Source organism: Peromyscus leucopus, chromosome 8b (assembly GCF_004664715.2).
Source record: "Peromyscus leucopus breed LL Stock chromosome 8b, UCI_PerLeu_2.1, whole genome shotgun sequence".
NCBI classification, from domain to species: Eukaryota; Metazoa; Chordata; class Mammalia; order Rodentia; family Cricetidae; genus Peromyscus; species Peromyscus leucopus.
Genome location: NC_051086.1, coordinates 60,421,557 through 60,438,729, shown reverse-complemented (window position 1 = coordinate 60,438,729; position 17,173 = coordinate 60,421,557). Strand labels below are relative to the sequence as shown.

The window sequence follows — 17,173 nt, the reverse complement described above, 5'->3', positions numbered from 1 at the left end:
TACAAGGGCACTACTTTTCTGTATATGGTGCCACTTACAGATTCAGGGTCCTGATGGTTATTCCAGGCTATTATCCAGCCCACTATACACTACCTTATGCCATTTTAAAGGTATACAACTTAATGGATTTTAGTATATTTACGAAGTAGAGTAACCATTTTTATTTGTTTGTTTGTTTGTTTTACATCCAGACTGAAGTTTTTTTCCTTCCTTCTCTCTCTTCCCAGTCCCCACCTCACCCCACCCCTGTTCCCACCCTCCAATCCACTTTCTCCTCTTTTTCTGTTTAGGAAAGGGCAGGTCTCCCATGAGCATCAACAAAACATGCCATATCAAGTTGCAGTCAGACTAAACATCTCCCCATGTATTAAGGCTGGGCAAGGTGACCCAGTACAAGGAATAGGGTCACAAAAGACAGTCAAAGAGTCAGAGACAGCCCCTATTCCCAATTAGGAGTCCCACAAGAGGACCAAGCTACACAACTGTAACATATGTGGAGAGTGCCTAGGTCAGTCCCATGCAGGCTCCCTGGTTATTGGTTCAGTCTCTGTGAGCCCCTATGAGCCCAGGTTAGTTGATTCTGTGAGTTTTCTTGTGGTGGCCTTGACCCCTCTGGCTTCTACAATTCTTTCTCCCTTCTTCTGCAGGATTCCCTGAACTCCACCTAATGTTTGGCTATGGGTCTGCATCCGTCTCCATCAGTTGCTGGATGATGCCTCCGATGACAATTGGGCTAGGCGTCAATCTGGTCACAGGAGACGGCCAGATCAGGCTACATATCCGATATGGCTGGAGTCTTAGCTGGGGTCATCCTTGTAGATTCCTGGGAAATCCCCTTGCACCAGGTTTTTATCTGACCCAGAAATGCCCCCCTTTCTAGTAGTCTCTTTCACGGCTCTCCCCCTACATCCCCCCACAACCTGATCATTCATGTTTCTATCCAAAATCCATTTTAGAACATTTCCATCACCTGAAAAGAAAGCCCCACACCTGGTAATAGTCACTCCCCATTGTCTTCCAAACCTCAGGCCATTGCGTACTAAACCTCAACCACGAATGTACTTTCTAAAGTTCCAGTAGCTTTGCCTAGTTGGGATATTTTCTGTAAATGGAATCATCCAATGTGATTTTTGACTTCTTCCACGTATGATGTTCTCTAGGTTCATACATTTCTCAGCACATTATTTCTGTTTTATTGCCACATAAAACATTGTCGATGGCATTCCTTTGTATGGGCATGCACCTTTTATTATCCTTGAAGCAGCTGGTGGACATGTGGGTTGTTCTCACTTTTTGACCACTGTGAATAAATTCTGCCAGGAACATTTGTCTATAAGTTTTTACATAAATAGATGTTTTCATTTCTCTTGAGTGTCTTATCTAAAGAGGAATTTCTGGGCTACACAGTCAGTGTTTCTAGAGTTGCCAGACTGTTTTCCATTTTCTGTTCCCATTGGCGGCAAGATGACTCTCATTGTTCCACATGCTTGCTAATAGTTATTCTTATTGGTCTTTAAAGCTTGTTATCACACTGATCTATCTTGTGCTGCAGCACATGTATGGAGGCCGGAAGTCAACACTGAGTGTCTCCCCTGGAGCCTGTCCACCTTATTTTTTTTGAGACAGAGTCTGTGATTAAACCTGGAACTCATTGATTGTCTAGGCTGGCTGGCCATCAGGCTCCATGACCGGTCTCTGCCTCCCAGTGCTAAGGTTTTTACAGATGTGTACTGCGACAATCTGCCGTTTGTGTGAGTAATGGGGATCAGAGCTCAAGTTTCCATCTTTACACGACAAACACGTCATGAGCTGAACCATGTTCCCCAGCCCTTATATCTCATTTTATGGATGCTGGTAAATGTGTTCTCAGATGAAGAAGTGATAAAGTGGAATATCCAATTATTTTGTGCCACATTTTAGGCATTATTCTATCTGCTGTTATCATGGAATACAATTACAGAAAAGTCACAAAGGTATAAAAGTCTAAAAAATACATTTTTCTATATGAGATGATTTTTTATAAATATTTTTTTATAAATATATAAATATATAAGGATAAGACTCAAAGATGAAGGTTGAGAGGGGAGCCTAAGGTTGGGCCCCATTGACAAAGATACTGTGCAAAATGCTAATGGATCTAAGGGGCATTCATCAGCCTTACACCATCTTCTTTAATTATGTGTATTAAATTTTGTCTTATTTGCTGCTGTCTTATTTTGTCTTAAGGCTGTTAACATTAGCTTTCCTAACATGTCTGGGCACCTCTTCCTAAACGCAAACATTACACAATCAGACACTTTAATTACAGAAAACACATACCTGGGTAAAACCCAAGAAAATGTTTCTTAAGCTGAGCCAACCCAGACCACATAGTGGGCCCTATCGTAACAAAGAAAACCTTGCATGAAAACACTTAATGATCTGACCAGCACACCCCTGGGCCATCCTGTGTGGCACAGAAATAGTGCCTTGAGTGCTTGCTGTTTTGTTTTTGAGATGAGGTCTCACAAAATAGCCCGAGCTGGCCTTGAACTTGATCCTCTTACCTCAGCCTCCTGCATTAGTGGTTTTCTAGGCACATGCCAAAGCACCTGGATTTCATCACTTGCTTTTCAAGAGGTTTGCTTTAAGGGTATTGTATTAGCACCTGCTTCTGAAACTGGAAGAAAATAAAATATTAATATTAGGCTTAAAGACAAGATATTAGCTACAAGTGCTACCCAGTGGAGGCACTATGCCACTCAATTGCCCTGTGGTCATGGAATATGTTTGGAGAAAATGCAATCATTGAGTTATAACAGGAGATTACAGAAAAGGAGGGAATGAGAGCTCACAGGTGCTTCTGTGTCTCTACCATTTTCTTACATATCTGTTTTCTGAGTAGATGATGGTCTTTTCATTGACTTCAGTCTACTTCTCACTTTTTAATCCTGTTTCTTATATTTAAAAAAAAGGTTAAAAGTAACTATTTGAGAAAATTTTCTCCTAGTTCATCAGCTATTAGGTACAGCACAATAATGCATTATGAGAATGTTCTGTTGTAATGGGATGAGTATATTTGTAGGTACAAGTAGGAGTTTATGCCTGTGTGTGTGCAATTATACGGATGCATGTATCTGCTGGATGGGACCAGGGAAGGATGTTTCAGATTCAAACCTCAAAGGACATCAAGTCATTCTGGTTGCCTGAGGCCAGGAGTTTGAGAGGACGTGGGGTTTTCAGTGTTAACATGAGTGAAGTCCCAGGAGAGGCGAAGCAGTCCCTGTGTGCTCCCCCACACTTGCGTCATTTCCTGGCCTTTTGGCCCATCTGATTGTTAAAGAGATGTCACATACTTAACTGCTTACTAGAGGCAAATGAAAATAATCCAATGTGTTTGTGATTATTATGAGACTGTATAAAGTAAATGTTCATTTCTCAGGAGCATCCTTAAGTAAATTTGGGCTTCAGACAACCTGAGACCATTCCTGAATTAAATAATGAGCTTAAGGATAATGATATACATCGATACTGTGTAAGGGAAGTCTGATATTAACTTCCAGTTCTTCATACTGAAACCATGCATCCCTTGGCCAGGAGTAAGAAGAGCACGCCTCCTCTTTTCTGGATCTTATTCTCTTCCTAGTGTTATTTCACTCTGGGATGATTCCTCTCTTATGGGGTTGTTTAATGTCAGTCATTTAAGTCTGAGGCCCTCAATGGTGTGGCAGTTAAGTTTAAAGAGAAAGGCTTCAGAAACTGTAACCAAAGACTGTTCCTCTCCTTGGTATGTTCTACTAAATTTTTCCCACAGTGGTATTTTACACCCCAAAGGATTTCCAGTTTCTCTACCTCATTTATGTCTTTATTTTTGTCTGTTTTCTTTTACTCATGTACTCTGAGTTATTGTATGGTAGAACAGGAGAATGGAGGCTGTGTAGCTTTGGGAGAGGTAACCAGTAAAAGTATGTCATGAAAACATGTGACAAAACCTTAGGGTGAGAGGAGAGAATCTTGTGCCAGAGAAATAAGCAGGGATGGGTGAACAAGCCTCTCAGTCAGTGTGTCTCTTCCTGGATGGTCTTCTGTAAGAAACACATAACAGGAACGGACTGATTAGCAGTTCCTCATCACACATAGTACTCTGCTAGTGTTGCCACAGCAAAGCACCGCAGATTGAGTGGATTAAATAACAAAAAGTGTGTTTTTCTATAATTTTGTAGGCTAGAAATCTGAGACAAATGTCAGCAAGGTTGGTTTATGTTGATGAGCAGTCTCCTTGGTTTATAGATGACTAGTTGTCCCCTGTGATGATTGGTCTCTTTGGTGTATAGATGACTAGTTATCCCCTGTAATGATCGATCTCCTTGGTGTATAGATAACTAGTTATCTCCTGTGGTGATCAATCTCTTTGGTTTACAAATGACTAGTTATCACCTGTGATAATTGGTCTTCACATAGCTATCCAGCTGTGTGTGTCCAAATTTCTTCCTCATAGAAAGACTAGTCCTACTAGATTAGGACCTACTTCTAAAGGCCCCATTTTAATTTAATTACCTCTTCAAAAACTCTATCTCCAAATATAGTCATATTCTGAGATACTAAGGATCATGATTCTTGATGGCCCAACCCAGTAGACTCTTAACAGCAGCTACCAGTCTATTAAGTGTGACATTTGCCGTGTTCTCAACATCAAATCAGAATAGAAGAATAGAAAAACTCTTTTTTTTTCCCCTGAGACCTGGCTCAGAGAGGTGGCTTGGCAAAAGGCAACTCAAATGTTAAGCAGCTCACAGAGCTTTTAAAGTGAAGGTCATGCTGGGGGTAGTAGTGGTGGTGGTGGTGGTGGTGGCGGCGGCGGCGGCGGCAGCGGCGGCGGCTGCAGCGGGCACCTTGCTTGAATCCCAGCACTCAGGAGGCAGAGGCAGGAGGATCTCTGTGAGTTCGAGACCAGCCTGGTCTACAGAGCAAGTTCCAGAACAAGTTTCAAAGCCACACAGAGAAACCCTGTTTCGAAAAAACCAAAAAAAGAAAATAGAAAATAAAGTGAAGGTCATTAAGTTCTAAAATAATCTAAAGACATGTTTGGATTCACTCTTTGCAAGGGTATAAAAACACGAACACATCCATGTATTTTCACTTTTCTTCTGTTCTTGTAAGACATGGTCAACTTTCTGTAATTGTTCTATTTATAATTAAATTTAGAGTTAGGTGGATGACTGTTAATCTTCATGTTATATAACTGACACTTTGCACAATTAGAATATGCTTGTTCAGAAACCCATAAGTTATGAATCCAGAGTGCAGAACTGTCTTTCAGAGAAAGGTTTTTAACCAATCTTGATTCAGTAGAATCCCTACACCCCAATAATTCACATGGCTTTAGCATTAATTCCCAAAAGCTGAATAGAATATAGGTGATATTTTTATCATGAACCAATATTTTTTCAACATTAAAGAATTGATTTACAATATAAAAATGCCAATTATGTAATAATTCTACAATCTGAGTAAATTAGAAAAATGTCTACTAGTCAAGCAAAGAGTCGTTAATACTAAGCAATCAGATCTTAGGATACTGAATTAATTGGGACCAGTTACCCCATATCATCCAGCTCAGTGGTGTTGCTGGAGGGCTTCTCTCCAGGTTCCCCAAGCCCCCGCAGTCCCACAATCCACTTATAAAATAATCACTCAGACGCTTATATTGCTTAAAAACTGTATGGCCGTGGCAGGCTTCTTGCTAACTGTCCTTATAGCTTAAATTAATCCATTTCCATAAATCTATGCCTTGCCACGTGGCTGGTGGCTTACCGGCATCTTCACATGCTGCTGGTCATGGCGGCGGCTGCAGTGTCTCTCCGCTTCAGCCTTCTGCTTTCCTGTTCTTTTATTTATCCTCTCTGTTAGTCCCGCCTATACATCCTGCCTAGCCACGACCAATCAGGTTTTATTTATTGACCAATCAGAGCAACTTGACATACAGACCATCCCCCAGCACAGCCAAGTGCAGACCATCTCAGACACCTGCACTCAGGCCCATGGTCCTAATCATCCTCCATGCGGACCTGCTGGGTAAAGCCACGAGGAACCCAAGAAGGGCTCCCACAGGACATACAGAACATCCCACAGCACTTCCCCTTTTCTTTTTTTTAAAAAGGAAGGTTTTAACTTTTATACATCTCCAAAGCCAGCTTGGTACATTTGGGAATTTGGGCGTAGCTTCTCTTACTACTTCCTGCTGGAGGGGGGCGCTGTATCTTATGGGGACACAAAGAAAATTTAAGGATCATGGAGTAGTCCGTGAGGCTGTATCATCTGAGCCAGTTGCCTTGAAACGATTCTGGATGTTGGATCATCTGGGCCATGGTGTCATCGGAGACCTTTCAGGTGGTCTTGGCTGGTCAAACCTGATGTATCTTAATCTGGAACAAATCCACAGCCTCTGGCTTTCTGTGGAAACAAAAGCAGAATCTCCTTTCCAAAGTAACATATCCTTATAGCCAAATTTTGAAGTCAAGGTACCTTTAAAATATACATTTTGGCATAACTCAACAGCTTTTGCAATCAAATATTTTTCTTCAGTTACGAATATCAAAGAGAACATAATCCAGATTCTCTGTGTGGTAGCCATCTTTATGTGGCTTATTACCTGTACTGTTTTTTTTTTAAACACTTTATTTTTAGATACTATTGTTTATATAACGGTATATTTTTTTTTCTTTTAAGCCTACGTACATTTTTACATGCATTATAAACTGTTTCATCTGAATCAGTCTTATTGCAAACTTATTGCTTTAAACTGCAGCCTTCTAAGCCTGAAACAGCTCTGTGGCTGCTGGCTCCGCCCCTTCAGCTTCCCAACATGGCGGTGGTACGTTTTTCGCCAGCTCTGGGAGCCATCAAGTCTCAGAAATAGTGGGTCTACGCTTTTATCCAAGCAGCGTGTAGCCCAGAAACCTCTTTTTTTGTTTTGTACTATCAAAGGCTAAATCCACCATGCAGCTTAATGTGCCACTTGCAGAGGCCTCATTCCCGCCATACTGCAGATAGAGCACACACTCCAGGAAACTGCCAGTAACTCAAACCGGCGGCTGCCGCTCATTTGAGAGAGAGAATTAAGAACTGTGGGCGTTTACCGACATCACCATTCCTGGAGAACTTACCGACGTCACCGCTCCGTGTGTTGAGTTCTGAATCCTCTTTACCACCACGCGAGGATTCTTCTCAGATCACACTTTATTGGAGCGCCTCTTGGTTAAGGGACTTTGTCTTTAGTATTTTTTTTTTCATAACACCGGCCTTTATCCCTGTTCATTTGTCCTTTTTCTTTAGTCCCTCTCTTTTTTTTTCTTCCCTTTTTTTCTTTAGCCCCACGTTGGGCGCCATTTGTAGCTTGAGTTTTTCTGCCTTGCCCACAGTCAGGTAAAATCTTTGTCACCCGCCAGTCCCACAGCCGCTCAGACCCAACCAAGTAAACACAGAGACTTATATAGCTTACAAACTGTATGGCCGTGGCAGGCTTCTTGCTAACTGTCCTTATAGCTTAAATTAATCCATTTCCATAAATCTATGCCTTGCCACGTGGCTGGTGGCTTACCGGCATCTTCACATGCTGCTGGTCATGGCGGCGGCTGCAGTGTCTCTCCGCTTCAGCCTTCCGCTTTCCTGTTCTTTTATTTATCCTCTCTGTTAGTCCCGCCTATACATCCTGCCTAGCCATGACCAATCAGGTTTTATTTATTGACCAATCAGAGCAACTTGACATACAGACCATCCCCCAGCACAGCCAAGTGCAGACCATCTCAGACACCTGCACTCAGGCCCATGGTCCTAATCATCCTCCATGCGGACCTGCTGGGTAAAGCCACGAGGAACCCAAGAAGTGGTTCTCATACTTTAGTAAATTTATATCCTCTATAGGGCTTGTTAAAACACAGATTGCTCTCAACCCCAGGATTTCTGGGGCAGTAACTCAGGGGCAAAGCTCCAAACTGTATTCCCAACACCTTCTCAGGTGATGCTGTTGGTGTATGGGCCACACTGTGAAAATCACTGATCTCATTCATCTCTCCTCCTCTAAGAATATATTTTCTGTCTGCTGGAAGGACTGTCTTATTTTTTATTTTATTTTATTATTATTTTTTTTTTTTTGGTTTTTTGAGACAGGGTTTCTCTTGTGTAGCTTTGCGCCTTTCCTGGAACTCACTTGGTAGCCCAGGCTGGCCTCGAACTCACAGAGATCCGCCTGGCTCTGCCTCCCGAGTGCTGGGATTAAAGGCATGCGCCACCACTGCCCGGCAGGACTGTCTTATTTTATAAAGAAAATGCTATTCAGCAATTTCCTAACTACCTGTGGAGTAGACAAGAAAAATAGCTATGAAGTTATTACATGGAATACCTAGATTCCGTGCACACTGTGTATACATTCCTGTGACCTCACCATGTCCCTCTGAGATAGTTGCTACTGTGACACCCATTTTGTAAGTGAAAGAGCATGGGAACGAGGCTTTGAACCCAGACAAAATCTTGACCTCTCATACTACTGCTTCTCCAGTTATTAGATAAGGACTTAACTGTGCTCATTGGCCCATCAAGAAGAATGACAACTGGTAGCTAGGGCGACAGCTGGGTTGGTAGAACGGCGGCTCGGTTGGTAGACCAACGGCTGGGTTGGTAGAACTGCAGCTGGGTTGGTAGAACGGCGGCTGGGTTGGTAGAACGGCGGCTGGGTTGGTAGAACGGCGGCTGGGTTGGTAGAACGGCGGCTCAGTTGGTAGAACAGTTGCCTACCATGCCCCAGCATGGCAGAATCCAAAGCTAGTAGGACATGACTGCAATCTCAGCAGTAGGACGCGGAGGCAAAAGGTTCAGAAGTTTAAGGCTAGTCTTGCTACCGTAGGAATCTGAAGCCAGGCTGGAGGTGAGACCCTGCCTCCAAACAAACAAGCGAGCGACCTTTTTTTTTTTTTTTTTGCAAGTCAAGTAAGAGTTTAAAATTAATTTTCATGGCTACGAGTATAATACATCTTTTAAAAAACTGTATGGGTGTATGTGCTGGTGTCTTCGTCTGTGCAACTACATACACGTGTGTGGGTTCCCTCACATGTCAGAAGAGGGTGTCAGATCCCTTGGAACTGGAGTTAGAGGCATTTGTGAGCCACCTGATGTGAGTGCTGACATTTGAACTCTGGTCCTCGTGATTAAGGAGCAAGTGTGCTTAACTGCTGAGCCACCTCTCCAGCTCCAACCAAGTCTTTTACAAACTGCAGTCTAAATGTGCCTAGATGATAGTAGTGAGGAGGTGAACAATCAGCTTGAAATATGTTCTCATGTTGGGCTGGAGAGATGGCTCAGTGGTTAAGGCACTTGTTGCCCTTGCAGAGGACCCAAGTTAGATCCCAAGCTCCCACATGATGGCTCACAATTTCAGTCAGATGCCTTCTTCTGACCTCCAATGCACCAGGCATCCATGTGGTACACATACACACATGCAGGGAAAAAAATTCATATACATGAAATAAAAATAAATTTGAAAGGAAAATACTTTAAATGTGCTCATGAATATATAAAAAGCATGTTCTATTTAAAAGAAATGACTTATTTTCCGTAGCAAATTACTAAAATGGAACCTTTTCACATACTAGTTACAAGAACTAGAAACCAACTTGGTAGGGCTGAAAGAGAAATGATCCAAGGGCTTTAGGAATAGACCCAAACAGGGACTTTGAGAATATCAAGACTTTCTCTTTCCCCTTTCTCTCTCTCTCTCTCTCTCTCTCTCTCTCTCTCTCTCTCTCTCTCTCTCCAGTTTCATTTCATGATGTCTCTTCTTGGCAATAGGGAAGGAACCAAGGCGAGCCCACAGATTGGCACTTACATGAAAACACTTTGAATGATAAGCAAACAATGTGGAAACATCTTACAGCTGATAACATTCATGTATGTGAACTGAAGCCCATTGGGAAAACCCAAACAAAGAACATGGTTTTAAGCCATCATTTGTCCTACTTTTTTTTTTTTTTCTGCAGTACATCTCTTCACACGTTGCAAACTTGAAAAGTGAAGTTTTTGAGAAGCTCATTAAACACCTTTGCCACTATGCAGAAGGATTCCGGGAGATCGTGAAAACGGACATGCGGAGACAGATGTTTGCGGAACTCTTCCTCTACTGTGACAGTGGGAAGGTAGGCGAGACGCCGAGAGCTCCACGTCTCACACTGCTTGTGAGGGGCCAGCTGCCACTGATGGTCGTCGGTGATGTTTTAAACTTCTGATCTGTCATGCTTGGTAATTGTGGCCCGCTGACCACCAAACTGATTACTAAGGGGGGAAAGAAACATGTAGAGTACAAACACAGACAGTACAATCTACTTTTTTAGTTATCTGATTAAAATCTGACTTATCAGCTACTTTCTCAAAATGCTATGAGATGTTCCAGACCTTACTCTGTGTTTGTACCTTTCTGACTATTGAATGGGCCCGCCCTGTACTACACCTTGTGTGGCAAATGCTTTTCGGCATTTCTAACTTGTTCTAAGTCTATCTCTTGTGTGTGCAAATGCCAACAGAGGCCGGAAAGGGTTTAGAGCCCTTGGGGCTGGAGTCACAGGCATTTGTGACTCTATTTGGGTTCTGGGATCTGAATGTTAGTCCTCATGATTGAGCAGCCAGTGGGCTTAACCACTGAGCAGTCTCTCCTGGCCTTTACGCTAGACCTTAAAAAGTTATATTCAAAAGTGTTCCTTTTCTTTCTCTTTTGTTTTTGTTTGTTTGTTTTGAGACAGGGTTTCTCTGTGTAACAAATAGCCATGGCTATTCTGGAACTCACTTTGTAGACCAGGCTGGCTTCGAACTCAGAGAGACCCACCTGCCTCTGCCTCCTGAGTGCTGGGATTGAAGATGTGTGCCACCATGCCGGGCTCAAAAGTGTTCCCAAGAATGGATTTAGAGAAGAACTCCAATCCAGGGTATCAAATGGACTTGCAGCAGCAGACACAGATCTAAATGAAATGTGTTTGTTTAATGAGCCTGATATTTGTTTATTTGTAGCCCCATGCTCCGTAGCGACTTTTGATGTAATACTGTTTAACTTTATAAACATTCCAGCACTCTAAACATGCAGGAAGTAGCAAAGCACTACTAATTATTTAAGGTCGCAGGTTCTTCTACCTCCATTGAAACAACTGTTTGTGGCTTTGCTGATGATGAAGAGTTCTAGTTTATAAATAAATAAATAAATAAATAAACACTAAGTCATTGAAATATACTGAATATAACTACAAAAATTTGCAAACGTTTTCATACCTACTAATCACCACTCCCCTTTTCTACACTAAGAGTTGCAACAGAATGCCAGGTTACTATATATTTAAAAAAAACAAAAACAAACAAAAAAACCAAGACAACCCAAAGCAAAATGGATGTCGCCTGCAGTGCCAGCAGGTCCAGCCTCTATTTGTCCCCAGGGCTACAACTCGTGTCTCTAAAAGGCATCTTCCCCCACAGCCTCACATAAGGAAGGCACATCAGGAACCTGTTCAGTTATTTTGGTCTCTTGACAAATCTTAGATACATACAGTTGACATTGACCTTGTACCTTACAAATGGAAAATAAAATGCCAAAAACAGCTTCAGGTGCCATCTCACACCAAGAGCAAACCATGGTGTAAGAACACAAATGCCTTTTCATTTGTTTTATCTATTTTAAATATTTATTTCATTTTACAGGCATGCCTCTTTGCCTGCTTTGTATACGTGCACCATGTGCAGTGCCCGAGGAGGCCAAAAGAGGGCCTGGAATTTCTCCAACTGAAGTTACAGGTAGTTGTGGGCCACTATTGTGGGCGCTGGCAACTGAACCCAAGTCCTCTGCAAAAGGGCTGTGATGGTTTGAATGAGAAATGTCCCCTATAGTCAGTCTTAGGGATTTGAATGCTTGATTCCAGTTTATGGTGCTATCTGGGGGAGGTTTAGGAGGTGCAGCTTGTAGGTAAAAGGTCTGAACCCACTTCTGGGTGAAAAAATTTACTCAATCCCACCTATCTCTGAGCACAAAATCCCATCAATTCCTGCACTTGCCCCAAGATCAGGCCACACAATCCCTCCAATCCCAGGCCACCCTGGGAAGCTCCACCCCCCCCCCACACACACACACACAAGAAACCTCTATAAAGCCCGCTTCTGCCCCCCCCCCAAGAAAACCTCTATAAAGCCCGCTTCTGCCCCCCCACCCCCCAAGAAACCTCTATAAGCCCGCTTCTGCCCCCACCCCCACACAGAAACCCTCTATAAAGCCCGCCTTCTGCCCCCCACCTACCAGAAACCCTCTATAAAGCCCGCCTTCTGCCCCCCCCCCCCCACACAAGAAACCCTCTATAAAGCCCGCCTTCTGCCCCACAAGAAACCTCTATAAAGCCGCCTTTGCCCCCTCCCCACACAAGAACCCTGAACACAAGAAACCTCTATAAATAAAGAAACCCTCTATAAAGCCCGCCTTCTGCTTAGTTCTGTTTCTTGCCAGGGCAGAGGCAGCCGCCCTCTTGCGTCTCTACCGACCAATCTCTTAAGTGAGGCTTGTTGTGCAGCGTGACTGTGTGGTATTCCTTAACTCCTGACTGCCAGGATACCTTTCTTCAGAGCTGCAACACTGTATCGGGGCACACTTTCCCCACAGAGCTGTAACACTTACACAGGCTTGCTGCAGGAAGTGTGCCGCTGGGGGCGGGCTTTGAGAGGGAAAAGCCTCACCTCCTCCCAGTTCGATCTCTCTGAGTCATGGGTGGCTGAGGTGTGAGCGCTCAGCTTCCTGCTCCAACCGTCATGCCTGCCACTTGCTAGCCAGCATGCTGTCCCTGCCACTATGGATCCTAAGCCTCTGGAAACAGGCCCAAGCAAACTCTTCCACGAGTTGATTTGTCGTGGTGTTTTATCACAGCAACAGAAAAGGAATTAATACCGGGCGGTGGTGGCGCAGAGAAACCCTGTCTCGAAAAAAAAAAAGATTAGAAAAGGAATTAATACATGGTCTTAACTCCTGAGCCATCTCTCCAGCCTCCACCTTTCCATTTTAAAATGTATCTATAACTTATACAGCTTCCAGGTGTCCAGACACCAATGGCCACTTCGTGTCAACTGCTAGCTAGCACCTGTAACATGATCATGGTGGAATTTTATAATTAAAATGAATGAAGGCAGTAAACAAGACTCAAATAAGAGATGTGTCAACAGCAAGGCATGGTGGCGCACGCCTTTAATGCCAGCACTCAGGAGGTAGAGGCAGGCGGATCACTGTGGATTCAAGACCTGGTCTACACAGAGATTTCCAGGCCAACCAGGGCTACAAAAGTAAGATCTTGTGTCAAAACAAAACAAAACAATATGTAAAATAAATGGAAAAAGTTAAATAATAATAATAAAAATAAAACAAAAATATTTTAATTTTAAAAAAAAGTGTATTTAAATTTAAAAAAAAAAAGAGGTATGTAGGAAACAGTGCCTCCCTACTCAGAGTTTCACAAGGAGAGACTTAGGTTTGGTCTGGTTTTTCATTCCTCCCCCCCCCTTGCCGCTGCCCTCTTCTCTTCCTCTCCTGGCAACTTTTGTGGGACGTTTGTGACTTGCGGCCAGAAGCCTCCTTCCCATGCGTCTTCTGCTCCGTGGTCTGAGTGACGCACAGCTGCTTTTCTCTGTCACTTGAGCCGGTCTGCCCGTCACCCACCGTTTGTGCCGCATCGCCAGTGGAGATCTCAGGCAGAAAGCAGAACAGGACAAGGAACATGCAGACAGTGGTCTCTGGGTGACATTAGATCTTTTTCCCTTCTTGCTTCCCTTAGCTGGTTTGTAATCCTTCCTTTCCTGGCCACGTGCACACATCATCCACCTTTCTCAGACACTGTCATCTACTTCAGAGTGCTTCTGGGAAAATTCTGCAAAATTGACAGGGACCTCTGGGTTTTTCTTCTTATGTTCTTCTCTCTGCATGTCTGCACAAAGAAAGCATAAGCAGGCATCATAGCCTTGGCTTCTTGGGGTCACCTTTAGCCACCCCGACTGTGTTCTTCACTAGTATGAGCAGAGCAGGGCACATGTGAGGCCCATGCTACCTGCATACATGAAAACCTTCTCCAGAAAGGAGTTAAGAACATTCATAAGAACAACAACAACAAAAAAAAGAACATTCATAAGAATAGTTAAAAAAAAAATGTCAGGAGTTGAAGGGAATCAAAATAGAGAGGATACTGAATGGAACTATAATGTAGCCACAGTGACCTAAATATTTATAGTCATTATCTTCAAGTTTGAATCTAAGCTTTTTGCTAGTGAGTGTGAAGGGGGCAGGGAGACAGACAGATAACAGACATACCCATGGGCATTTTTTATAAGAGAAATATAAATTATTGCTAAGAAAAAGTGTTGAGGGTGCTGGGGAAAGAACTCAGTTGGTAGAAGTATTTTCTGTGCAAGCATAAAGACCTGAGTTTAAGCCTCAGAACCCATTTAAAAAGCCAAGCATGATGGCATATGCTTATAATCCCAGCACTGGGCAAGTAGAGACAGGTGGGTCCTGGGTGCTCTGGCCAGCCGGCCTAAGCTATTTGGTAAATTCCAGGTCAGTGAGAGACTCTGTCTCAAAAAAAAGATTGTCCTCTGGCCTCCACATGCATGCATTTGTAGCTACAGGTATGAGAGAGAGATAGACAGAGATAGATATAGATTTGGACTTGAAATATAACCAAGTATTTCTCCTGAAAGTAGTCATTAAAGGGATCCTATGGCATGGTGGCGCATGCCTTTAATCCCAGCACTTGGAGGCAGAGGCAGGTGGATCTCTGTGAGTTTGAGGCTAGCCTGGGCTACAAAACCAGGACAACTAGGGTTGTTACACAGAGAAACCCATCAAAAAGCCGAGAGAGAGAGCTTGAGATCCTATATGATAGAATGAATATATTTTGTTATATACTCCTAATAAATAAATGAATTAATTTTATCAGGACATATGTATTACTTAAGTATCTATGATGAATGTGTGCAAGTATCTATGCACGTGCCTTGGTGCATGTGTGGAGGGTAGAGGACAGCTTATAGTAGTCAGCTCTCTCCTTCCACCATGGGGGGCCCAGGACTGAACTCAGGTTGGCAGCCTTGGTAACAAGTGCCTTGACCTGTTGAGCCGTCTTGCTGGCCCCTATAGCCTGCCTTCCTTCTTTCCTTCTTTCCTTCTTTCCTTCTTTCCTTCTTTCCTTCCTTCCTTCCTTCCTTCCTTCCTTCTTTCCTTCTTTCCTTACTTCCTTCCTTTCTTTCTCTCTCTTTTCTTTCCTTCCTTTATCCCTCCTCCTCCCCCGCTTTTCTTTCTTTTTGTTTTTTCAAGGCAGGTTTCTCTGTGTAGCCCAGGATGCCCTGAAACTTGCTTTGCAGACCAGGCTGGCTTCAAACTCAGAGATCTGCCTGCCTCTGCCTCCTGTGTGCTGGGATTAAATGTGTTGATAATCACAACCAGCTGAGAGAAAAATAATTCTCAAAAAGAAACTGACATATTGTAATCTCACTTCTCAGATCTCTGCTAATTTAACTTAAATCAGGAATATATTCTATAAAATCTGTGGTGCCTATTTGTCTTTCAAGCACTTCTTTGAATGGTGCCTCTTTGACAGAACTTGCTAGGGTGTTCTGGTACCGTGATTTTTACTTCCTGGTAAAATGCCTAGAAGGCAATTACTGTCTGTTGGCCAGTTACTTTAACAGCAACTCCAGTGCCACGGTCAACATGGTAGGATAATATTTGGAGGAATTAGTAGAGGTTTGCTTGTGCTCCCTGTTTTTCCTCCCATCATTAAACAGTCATGTGGTGATTTTGGAAGGAAAGTAGAATCCAGGATACAAAAGTCAATTGACTTTCTGAATGGATTTTTTTTTCAGCAGTGGTTGAAACAAACATTTAGAAAACCTGGATTTTAAGATAAAAATACTGGATTCTTGAGAAAGACTAGAGAATCCTACAGCAAGAGAGAATAAATAATAGTATCAAAGCAGTTTATGTCTTACTAGGAAACTGGGGCCAGCTGATGGGAGGAGGCTGGAGACTGTGACTAACTTAGAGGTCGTCTGGGTCTCTAAGTTAGATGACTACCTCAGTCTCCATTCCTTGGCCCTACTCAGAGCTGGAAGCTGAAGGTAGCATTATAAATATTTGGAAAGTACAAGTAGGCGGCAGATTGGGGAGAGTTAAGGACAGTGGAAGGTGGTCTAAGTAGACAGACCCAAGAGCACTTTCCATTCACCCTGACAGCCAATGATTAGCATTCCTAAATGTGCATTGTGAAGGGGGTCACCTGTGCAGAGAAGTTCCAGGAATACCTCTAGAAAGCCATCGAGGGCACAGAAAATAAAAGCCCTAACAAAACTTCCAAATGAGTAAGCAGCATGATGTCTGTATACCACACAGTCAACAAGACCAGTGACTGGCACCTAACGGCAGGATGCCACATAGGCACCTAAAGAAAAATGGACAAAGAACACCAACACACAATTCCTAGAATCACTGTATGCTCAAAAAGAAAACATTTCCCCAAACATTCCTAGTGAAAGTTAATAGCTATTGTGTCTTTGTAAAACAATCTAGATATAGCTATTTAAATAAATAAAGTGTGTGTGTGTGTGTGTGTGCGTGTGTGTACACATTTCAAACAACTGAGCCCATTCCAGAATTTTTTATCCCATAAAAATAATGGCTTTAGTGAACAAGAACTGTATGTGATAGGCTGATTCTTGTGCAGTTACTCTTGAGAGGCACAGAGCTGTCGAGGGAACTCGTACCTCTTCAGGAAATGCTTTAAGAATGATAATGCATTGATCGTGGTGGTTGAAAGAGAAGCAGGATCACATGTCAGCTTCTAGAAAGACCCAGATTCTTATTTCAGGTCACCATCAAAAAAGCCAAATTTGCTGTATTATAAGATCAGAAAATCTGATCTTCAAACTTCCTCAACTATAAAATCCTGCCTGGTGTTGCCCAGTGCATCCTTCCAGACATCCCAGATCTGTAAGCTTCTGTCTGGGAGATCACTGGGAATATTTGGGAGGAAAGAAGGAAGATACTGGAATTTAAAAAAAAAAAATTGAGGCCGGGCGGTGGTGGCGCACGCCTTTAATCCCAGCACTCGGGAGGCAGAGCCAGGCGGATCTCTGTGAGTTC

At 43.0% G+C, this 17,173-nt stretch overlaps 1 protein-coding gene across 4 annotated transcripts in view; it reads left to right on the top strand.

Annotated features, from left to right (window-relative positions):
- The window catches only part of Efcab5 (EF-hand calcium binding domain 5), a 137,294-nt gene that overhangs the window by 63,085 nt on the left and 57,036 nt on the right, over positions 1-17,173 (top strand). For all 4 annotated transcript variants that reach the window (XM_037201494.1, XM_037201493.1, XM_037201492.1 and 1 more), the window contains exon 8: positions 10,011-10,166. In XM_037201494.1, the coding sequence (XP_037057389.1) occupies positions 10,011-10,166 (156 nt within the window). The remainder of the gene's footprint in view (positions 1-10,010; positions 10,167-17,173) is intronic.